The sequence below is a fragment of the Bos indicus genome, chromosome 3, assembly GCF_029378745.1.
Source record: "Bos indicus isolate NIAB-ARS_2022 breed Sahiwal x Tharparkar chromosome 3, NIAB-ARS_B.indTharparkar_mat_pri_1.0, whole genome shotgun sequence".
Lineage (NCBI taxonomy): Eukaryota > Metazoa > Chordata > Mammalia > Artiodactyla > Bovidae > Bos > Bos indicus.
Genome location: NC_091762.1, coordinates 119,519,009 through 119,529,649, shown reverse-complemented (window position 1 = coordinate 119,529,649; position 10,641 = coordinate 119,519,009). Strand labels below are relative to the sequence as shown.

At 46.1% G+C, this 10,641-nt stretch overlaps 1 protein-coding gene across 1 annotated transcript; it reads left to right on the top strand.

The window, feature by feature from the left end:
- The first annotated feature begins 1,496 nt into the window (after positions 1-1,496).
- Positions 1,497-2,447, top strand: LOC139180131 (olfactory receptor 9S13-like). The gene has a single exon (XM_070781477.1). The coding sequence runs from the start codon at positions 1,497-1,499 to the stop codon at positions 2,445-2,447; it is 951 nt and encodes a 316-aa protein (XP_070637578.1).
- The last annotated feature ends 8,194 nt before the right edge of the window (positions 2,448-10,641 follow it).

The window sequence follows — 10,641 nt, the reverse complement described above, 5'->3', positions numbered from 1 at the left end:
CAGCTAAGGTGTATGGGGCAGACCCTCAACTCCACCCTGAGCACCAGGTCCAACCCTGAATTTGAGGGGGTCTACCAGCATCCCCTCTGCTGTCATGTGAGGGTGGGGTCACGTAGCCCAGGAGAGGAACACTGGACCACCCACTCTTTCACCACACCCTGTATTGTTAGAATGCCATGGCTCTCACAGACCACCTTCCAAGAGAACTTCAGGATGAGAGGGAACGTGAGGATCATCCCTTCTTCCCCCTTCACTGACCATCCAGCCTCAGCCTGCACACCCCCGCCCACATGGAGCTCACTCCCTGCAAAGAAAGCCAGATCCATGATGCTACAGCTCTGATCCCTAGAAAACATGGAATCTCTCTGAAATCAGCCTCCACCTTCTCACTGATCCTCTTCCCCTCCCTGGGAGGCACAGTTGCTCTGTGCCCACCTTCCTTCCCCACTCCTACCTCCTTAGACTCAATCTCCTTGGACCATTCCTCTGGCCATCACACAGTGAGTCCCCATGTCCCATATGAGTGTGGTGGTCAGCCCTGCTCAAGACAGACAATGGAGGTCTGGGCTGTGACAGACAGGAAGCAACACCCAGCAGGAGGACCCAGACACTGAGCAGATGTGACAGTGTTGGAGGGCTCCCATGACTCTGGGCAATCACCCACAAGGATATGCCAAAGAGCCAGGGGCATGGAAGTAAGGACAGGGGAGGACATGCTCAGGTCCTGAATGTGTCACAGCCCCTGTCCCACTGCCTCTCAGACCATAGAGTTGGGCTGTCCCCTTTCTATGAATTATCCAACATCTGGACATTAGCAAGAAGCACCCTGAGGTCCTCAATGATGCAGAGAACTGGTTCAGGCTAAAAAAGAAAAAAAAAAAAATGCTGAGTTGGGGCTGAGCATCCACAGGGAAGAGAGACAGAAAGCACTCGAATTAGCCTAGTGAGGACTGGTCCCCGCTCTGCTGCCAGCTTAGTGTAGTGGTGGAACAATTACTAGGTCAGTTCTGAAACAGAAAGTGCTTAATAATACTTCTGAAATTAGTGAATCAGTAAAATAAGGTGCAGAAAACACAAGATTACATACTTGAGCAAGATGTGTAAATGCAACAGCTTAGGAGCATCCTTGAGGTGAAGCAATATTTCCTTGAAAGGAGTGAAACATGGCTGCATTGTTGTTTTACACCAAAGGCTCTCAGCTCAGATAGACACCTGTGACGCCCCCTCAGATCCTTAGCAACACTCAGTTTCTCACGGAGGGAAAGCTCCAAGCAAGTATACGAAGATGTGAATCAGAGGAATATCTGCCATTTCAGGCCAGTCTGAGCTCATTTGAAAGCAGAGCTGGGCAGCTGGTGGTTCCTTGGTCAGTGGGCAGTGAGGCACTGAAGGGCTCCTATTCTGCAAGACAGTATGACCCTGTGGCCTTGACTTGCTGCCTCCCCTGCCTCCCACCAGCTCTCTGCTCTCTGCCCCATGTCCCCCAGCTCAGGGTCATGTCAACCCCCCAAAATGGAAACCTCTCAGTGATGCCTCTGCAGGAGTTTGTGCTGGAGGGCTTTGAGGGTGTTCTGCAGACCCAAGCCCTGCTCTTTGCTCTATTCCTGGCCCTGTACATGGTGGCCGTCCTGGGGAACATCACCATGATCGTGGTCATCACCCTGGATGCCCATCTGCACTCCCCAATGTACTTCTTCCTCAAGAACCTCTCCTTTGTGGACCTGTGTTACTCATCTGTCATCACCCCCAAGGCCCTGGTCAACTTCCTGTCCTCCTCCAAGGTCATCACCTTTGGGGGTTGTGCCATACAGCTGTTCTTCTTCTCCTTACTGGCTACCACTGAGGCATTCCTCCTAGCTGTGATGGCCTATGACCGCTTCATGGCCATCTGCAGCCCCCTGCTCTACCCCATCACCATGCGCCCCTCGGACTGTGCCTGCCTGGTGCTGGGCTGCTACTGCGGGGGCTGTCTCAACTCCATCCTGCAGGCCAGCTTCACATTCACCCTCCCGTTCTGCAGCTCCAACCACATCGACCACTTCCACTGTGATGTGCCGCCTCTGCTCAAGCTTGCCTGTGCTGACGCTATGACCAATGAGCTGGTCATGTTTGGCATTTGTGGCTTCTTCATCGTGGGCACCACACTCGTGGTCCTCGTCTCCTATGGCTACATCACAGTGACCATCCTGAGGATGCACTCAGGAGGAGGGAGACACAAGCTCTTCTCCACCTGTGGCTCCCACATGACAGCCGTGTCCCTCTTTTATGGGACTGTCTTTGTCATGTATGCCCAGCTGGGAGCTGTGCAGTCCATGGAGCAGGGCAAGGTGGTCTCTGTCTTTTACACCCTGGTCATCCCGATGCTCAACCCCCTCATCTACAGCCTGAGAAACAAGGATGTGCAGGAAGCCCTGTGGAGACTGGGGCAGAAACACACAGCCACGTGAAGGAGGGTGGACAGAGAAAGAGTGTCCTGAGAACATAACAAGAGGGTTTTAGGGGAAGCACTGGGTTTTGTTTGAGGAATATATTCTTCTTTCATGCAATTCATTTTTTCACCCATTTCACCCAGTCCTTTGTGGAAGCACATGTTGGACCACACATGCAAGTCTGAGATGTAGAGATGGATAATGCCACTGGAAAAATAATGGCCCATGATGGGGCAAGATTCTAATCTCAAAGTCTGGATAATATAGCAGGCAGAGTAATGAGCAGAGTATTGAAACAAAACGTGTATTCCAGGTTCAACATCCTCCGGGAGAGGTATGAAACTAACAGTCTCAGGCCTCTCTCTCCACTTCATCTATGAATCTAATGTAAATATGTGCTTAGCAATCTCCCCTGGAGCACATAGAAGGGGCGGGCATCATGACACTCATCCTGGCCCCTTCCTTGGTGATAGCCTGGGTCACCATAGCCAATTAGGGGGTTAGGAAGACCGTGCTTCCCCTCAGTCCTGCAGCAGGGCTGTTCCTCCTCCTTCCCCTTCTGTTCACCGATGTCACCACCCAACAAGGCAGCAGGGAGCACCTGTGCTCCTGCTTCAGATGCTCCTAGTGCTCCCTGTCCTGAGTTTCTCCCCTTAGACAGCAGCTGGGAGCCCCAGGGAGCCAACATGGATGCCTGACACCCAAAGTTCACCCTCCAACCTGACAGGTGACACTGTCCTGACTACTTGCGACCATAAGAATTGGGACCTTGTCAGCACAGACACCTCTGAATAAGGATGAAGCTCACGGTGGCTGAAACAGAGAGCAGGCAGTGGAGAGGGAAGATACACTTTCTTGCTGGTGAGCACAGCTCCCTGCTCTCTGTCCCAGACTTCCTGGACCCTTAATTTTGACCTGCCCATTCAGCGCTCTGTTCTTGTGCTCCATGGACCCAACACACAGCCTGGACTCAGAGCCCAGTGGCCTCCTTAACATGTCTCCTTTTAGTAGAATCATCCCCTCTCAGTCACTCCCAAGGCCCCTGGACATGGAGATGGTCTGTACTCTGTAGGGTCAGTAGGAATGTGGCCTGTCTGTCGGATCACGGCTCTCCATCTCCCTGCTCTCCCCTCCCAGGAGAACTGCCTGAAGGGGCTGACAGCTAAGTTATTGTTCTGCAGCTCACGATTACTCAATTTAACATGTATGACACGGTCTCTGTCAAACTCTTTTGCCCACTGATCTCCAAAATTAATTCTATGTCTGTCCTACTTGACTATATTTATCTGAGAATGCAATTTTTAAAACGAAATCCCCACATTTTCTGCTCCACAAATGACATGGTTTCTTAACTTTCAAGTGATAGTGTCGTTCCACCCCCAGCCTCTTTTCCCCACCCTCTTCCTGCTCCTCCTCTTCCCTCTTTTCTCTTCCTGCTTGTTTCACTCCCTTTCTCTCACTTGTTCTCCCATTCCATGGGTTTTCCAAAGCACTGGACTCCTAATCTTAAACCAGATTTGGAATGGAAAAAAGCAAGTGCAATCTTCTTTTCTTCTTACACAAGAGTGTAATTATCATCAACATGTAAAATTTAAATGTACAAACAGTGAAGTATCCATTGTTCTTAGGCTTCCCTGGTGGCTCAGTGGTAAAGAATCTGCCTGCTGATGCAGGAGATGCGGGTTCAATACCTGGTCTAGCAAGGTCCCCTGGAGAAGGAAATGGCAGTCCACTCCATTACTTTTGCCTGGAAAACCCCATGGACTGAGGAGCCTGCCAGGCAATAGGCCATCAGGTCACAAAGAGTTGGACATGACTTAGTGACTGGGCAACAACAACTTATTGTTCTTAGAAAAGCATTAATTAATACTTCGGAATAAATCAAGAAAGCTGGTCAGATATTAATGGAATAGAAATTCTCCAATAATCTGAAGGAAAAGATTATTTTTTAATCCTCATATTGTCTTTTTGTTTACATTACGTACATTTCAGATGTCATTGGAAATCACTGCACAACGTTCAGATCAGATCAGATCAGTCGCTCAGTCGTGTCCAACTCTTTGCAATCCCATGAATTGCAGCACGCCAGGCCTCCCTGTCCATCACCAACTCCCGGAGTTCACTGAGACTCACGTCCATCGAGTCAGTGATGCCACCCAGCCATCTCCTCCTCTGTCGTCCCCTTCTCCTCCTGCCTCCAATCCCTGCCAGCATCAGAGTCTTTTCCAATGAGTCAACTCTTCACATGAGGTGGCCAAAGTACTGGAATTTCAGCTTTAGCATCATTCCTTCCAAAGAAATCCCAGGGCTGATCTCCTTCAGAATGGACTGGTTGGATCTGCTTGCAGTCCAAGGGACTCTCAAGAGTCTTCTCCAACACCACAGTTCAAAAGCATCAATTCTTCAGCGCTCAGCCTTCTTCATAGTCCAACTCTCACATCCATACATGACCACAGGAAAAACCATAGCCTTGACTAGACGAACCTTTGTTGGCAAAGTAATGTCTCTGCTTTTGAATATGCTATCTAGGTTGGTCATAACTTTCCTTCCAAGGAGTAAGCGTCTTTTAATTTCATGGCTGCAGTCACCATCTGTAGCGATTTTGGAGCCCAGGAAAATAAAGCCTGCCACTGTTTCCACTGTTTCCCCATCTATTTCCCATGAAGTGATGGGACCGGATGCCATGATCTTCATTTTCTGAATGTTGAGCTTTAAGCCAACTTTTTCACTCTCTACTTTCACTTTCATCAAGAGGGTTTTTAGTTCCTCTTCACTTTCTGCCATGATGGTGGTGTCATCTGCGTATCTGAGGTTATTGATATTTCTCCCGGCAATCTTGATTCCACAACGTTAGAAGTGGTGTATTTTGTTTGCATATCCCATACAATGCTTTGCAAGCTGCTGTCAAAAGTAAGTTCTCAGTACATATCTTTTGGTGATTATCAGTTCATTCAGTCACTCAGTCGTGTCCATCTCTTTGCAACCCCGAGGACTGCAGCATGCCAGGCCCCCCTTTCCAATACCAACTCCCAGAGTTTACTCAAACTTATGTCTATTGAGTCAGTGATGACATCCAACCATCTCATCCTCTGTCATCCCCATCTCCTCAAGTCCTCAATCCTTCCCAGCCTCAGGGTCTTTACAAATGAGTCATTTATTCCCATCAGGTGGCCAAAGTATTGGAGTTTCAGTTTCAGCATCAGTCCTTCCAATGAATATTCAGGACTGATTTCCTTTAGGATGGACTGGTTGGATCTCCTTGCAGTTCAAGGGACTCTCCAACACCACAGTTCAAAAGCATCAATTCCTTGGTGCTCAGCTTTCTTTATAGTCCAACTCTCACATCCGTACATGACTACTGGAAAAGCCATAGCTTTGACTAGACAGACTTTTGTTGGAAAAGTAATGTGTCTACTTTTTAGTATGGTGTCTAGTTTGGTCATAGATCTTCTTCCAAGGAGTAAGCATCTTTGAATTTCATGGCTGCAGTCACCATCTGCAGTGATTTTGGAGCCCTTAAAAATAAAGTATGTCACTGTTTCCATTGTTTCCCCACCTATTTGCCATGAAGTGATGGGACTAGATGCTATGATCTGGCATTGCCTTTCCTTGGGATTGGAATGAAAACTGATCTTTTCCAGTCCTGTTGGCACTGCTGAGTTTTCAAAATTTGCTGGCATATTGACTGCAGCACTTTCACAGCATCATCTTTTAGGATTTGAAATAGCTCAACTGGAATTCCATCACCTCCACTAGCTTTGTTTGTAGTGATGCTTCCTAAGGCCCACTTGACTTTGCATTCCAGGATGCCTCGCTCTAGGTGAGTGATCACACCATGATGATTGTCTGGGTCATGAGATCTTTTTTGTGTACTTCTTCTGTGTATTCTTGCCACCCCTTATTAATATCATCTGCTTCTGTTAGGTCCATACCATTTCTGTCCTTTATTGTGCCCATCTTGGCCATTCAGGTATGACCTAAATCAAATCTCTTACGATTATACAGTGGAAGTGAGACATAGATTCAAGGGATTAGATCTGATAGACAGAGTGCCTGAAGAACTATGGACAGAGGTTTGTGACATTGTACAGGAGGCAAGGATCAAGACCATCTCCAAGAAAAAAAATGAAAAAAGCAAAAATGATTGTCTGAAGAGGCCTTACAAGTAGCTTTGACAAGAACAGAAGTGAAAGGAAAAGGAGAAAAGGAAAGATACGCTCTTTTGAATGCAGAGTTCCAAAGAATAGCAAGGAGAGATAAGAACAGCTTCCTCAGCTTTCTCTTGGCAAAACTCTATTAGCCTTTGCCTGCTTCATTTTGTACTCCATGGCCAAATTTGTCTGTTACTCCAGGTGTTTCCTGACTTCCTACTTTTGCATTACAGTTTCCTATAACGAAAAGGACATCTTTTTGGGGTGTTAGTTCTAGAAGGTCTTGTAGGTCTTCATAGAACCGTTCAACTTCAGCTTCTTCAGCATTACTGGTTGGGGCATCGACTTGGATTACTGTGTTATTGAATGGTTTGCCTTGGAAATGAACAGAGATCATTCTGTCGTTTTTGAGATTGCATCCAAGTACTGCATTTCAGACTCTTTTGTTGACTACTACTAGAATGGCTACTCCATTTCTTCTAAGGGATTCTTGCCCACAGTAGTAGATATAATGGTCATCTGAGTTAAATTAACCATTCCAGTCCATTTTAGTTAACTGATTCCTAAAATGTCGACGTTCACTCTTGCCATCTCCTGTTTGACCATTTCCAATTTGCCCTGATACATGGACATAACATTCCAGGTTCCTATGCAATATTGCTCTTTACAGCATAGGACTTTACTTCCATCACCAGTCACATCCACAACTGGGTGTTGTTTTTGCTTTGGTTCCATCTCTTCATTCTTTCTGGATTTATTTCTCCACTCTTCTCCAGTAGCATTTTGGGCATCTACCAACCCGGGGAGTTCATCTTTCAGTGTCCTTTTCATACCATCCTTTTACCTTTTCATACTGTTCATGGGGTTCCCAAGGCAAGAATACTGAAGTGGTTTTCCATAAATGGCATAGATTTGATATACCCATCAATATGACCAAGGATGGGAGAAACAGAGAGTCCTACACTGCTGGATGTGTTACATTGCTACAAAAGTTTTGTAAGAAAATTGGCCAGATGAGTAGAGAAAGGAGGACTTTTATATACTGCAGTTGCTCACCAAGAACTCTGAACAGCCAGAATGATTTACAGCAAGAACAATTCATCCTCCTGTCCTCGTGGAAGTCATGAATGTAGACAGTCCAGACACACAGAGACTAGGTGAAGAAACTAGAACAGAAGAGATGGATCGGCTTGGGTAACCTTTCTGCTGACGCTTAGTCAATACTGTGTCACTAGGGCACCTTATAGACTGCTTCAGTTCCACAGAACTTCATTAAAAGGGAAGGCCTCTAGCCTGAGTACTGAGTAATTGGTTGACAAAAACGAAGAAAGATGTAAGGAAGGGAACCTTCATAATGTAAGATTAATATGAAACTTAATGAGGTTGAGAAAAATGCATCTTTCTACTTAGGAATCCATTTCTTTTGTAGATATACACTTAGAGGGGGGAAATGTCTGTTACATAATATACATTATTGAAAAATTAAAAAAAAGGCAATATAAACGTTTCTCTAGAGAAGATTTCAGAAGTAATTAGAGTATGTTATCATGTTTAAACAATAGAAATAAGTGAACTAGAATAAGGAAGAATTAAGAAAGGTGATCAAGATCTCTGAAGAGTGCATTTTACATAGAGCTGGAGAGATGGCCCACCCCTAAGATAGTAGAGTAGAGGTGTATTTCTGGCCATGCCAGGTAAAAGCAAACTCCCTCCCTGCCCTCCTGTGTCAGTCACCAGGGCCATTGTAACTAGTTAACCCAAAACTGGTGACTTATAGCAACAGGAATTTACTCTCTTGAGGTCTGGAGAAAGATGTCCAAAATCAATTTGTCAGCAGGGCCTGCTGCCCTTGAAAGCTCTAGACAAGCATTCTTCCTTGCCTCTTCCTGGAGGCTCCTGGCATCCTTGGCATTCATTCCCCTGTTCCTACATCATTCCAACCTCTGCTCAGTCTTTGCAGGCCTTTCATCCGTGTGTCTTGTGTCTCTGTATCAGTCCTTCATCTTACAAGGACACCGGTCATTGGGTTTAGGGTCTGCCTAATCCAGCATGACCTCATCCTAACTCATTCATTTGGAAAGACCCTATATTAAAGTAAGATCACCTTCTGAATGTCTGGGTCGACACTTTTGCGGGAGACACTATTCACCTTTCTACAGTGATGTTCAGTGTGCTTCAAGGGAATTTATGTTCTGCAGTTGCTGAGTATAGCGCTCATCTATGCCAAGTGGGTCCATTAAATTAATATTTTGACTCAGTCTAACAAATGACTACAATTTTCCCTTGTTTCATTATTATTGAGAGGTATGTTAACACATCAACTATAATTTGAATGTATGCATTTCACTTTAATTCTATCAGTTTTTATATTTTAAATCTCTATTAATTGTACACAAATTTAAAATTTCACATTATCCAGTTGAAAGCTCACTTTATCCAGGATAAAACATTCTCATTATGAAATGTCACCACATGAACATTTAGTCCTGAAGTCTACTTTTTCAAATAATTATTGAGCCACCCAGTCTTATGTTTTTTTAAAAGAATGTTTACAATACAACTTTATCCAACATATTTTCTGTTTTAATATTAAACATTTATCACATTTGTATATTTGTTTTCCTTTTCCAGCCAGGATTACCATTTTTTTAGTGGATATATTTAGTGCTTCCCAGGTGATGCTAGTGGTAAAAAATTCTCTTGCCAGTGTAGGAGATAAAAAATGTGAGTTTGATCCCTGGGTCTGGAAGATCCCCAGAGAATGAAATGGCAACCCACTCCAGTGTTCTTGACTGGAGAATCCCATGGACAGAGGAGCCTGGTGGGCTACAGTCTATGGGGTTGCAAAGAGTTGGACACATCTGAAGCTGCTGAGCACATTGAGTGTAGGGCTGCCTTGAAGAGAATGCAAATAGCCAAAACAGGACAATTTTAGCATGAAAAAGGATCATAATGGTAATAGGTGTCATAGAAAGGGCTGTGCTGTTGCCCTGGGTACAGATTCCCCACCTGTCACTTTTCCTCACAACCACAGATGAGGATGGAGCAGAGGAGGAGAAAGGGCTGTGGGCCAGGAGGTCCCACCTGCTGCCCAGGGACATCTTTCCAAGGACATCCACAGACTCCGTATAAGTTGTCTGAGTTTCTCTACTGTTAGCACCACCCACACTCAGGGCTCCCTAATGGACTTCAGTCTTCCTGCCTCCCCTGTACTGGACTGAGATGTATCAAAGGATGATTGGCCACAGGATTGCAGCTCGTGCGACCCAGGGGGTTGTGAGTCCTAGTGCACTCAGAAGCCCAGGTTTCACCTAATTGGCCATTCGAGGCCTCAAGTCCCAGATCTGCAAATAAAGAGCATCTTCCCAGAAGAGTGACCCTCAGGTACAGGAACCTGACATGTTGCCTAGATGACAGACAGACAGACCTGTGGAGAGTCAGGTGACTGAGTCCATCCCCTGCTCTGCTTCTATCAAGACCCAGCAGTTCCTACAGCCAGAGCCTGCTGCCCTCCTCTGTCCCCTCCTCCCTCTCACTTCTCTGCACAGGAGGCCAGAGGTGAACAACGGAGGGGGTTCTCAGTGCCACGTCATTATCATCAGCACAGACCTGGTGAGGAGTCCTGTCCTCCCCGGGAACACAGGGTCCTGGGTGAGCCATGCCCCTCCTGACATCACAGGAGCAGTGTGGTCATCACTCAGCAGGGCATGGTCAGCATCACTGACAGGTAAGTCCTGGGAGTCTGGATCCTGGACAACATTGTCCCCCACTCCCCACTGCCCTGGGCAGAGTCAGTTAGGGCAATGCGTCTGAGCTTAATGAGAGTAGAAATAATCAGGGCATGTTGTATAAATGTAGGCTTTAATTAGTGCCTGAGACTCTGAATTTCAGAATAGCTCACAGTCCTGCTCTTTCTGTGGGACCTCAGACCACACCTGAGTTACTAGATTCACAATGAAAGGACCCAGGATGCAGTCACTAAAACTGAGTCTTGCAGACAACACTGATTCTTCTGCTTCATCTGGGAAAGTATTTGTCAGGATCAACTCAGAGGCAGATTT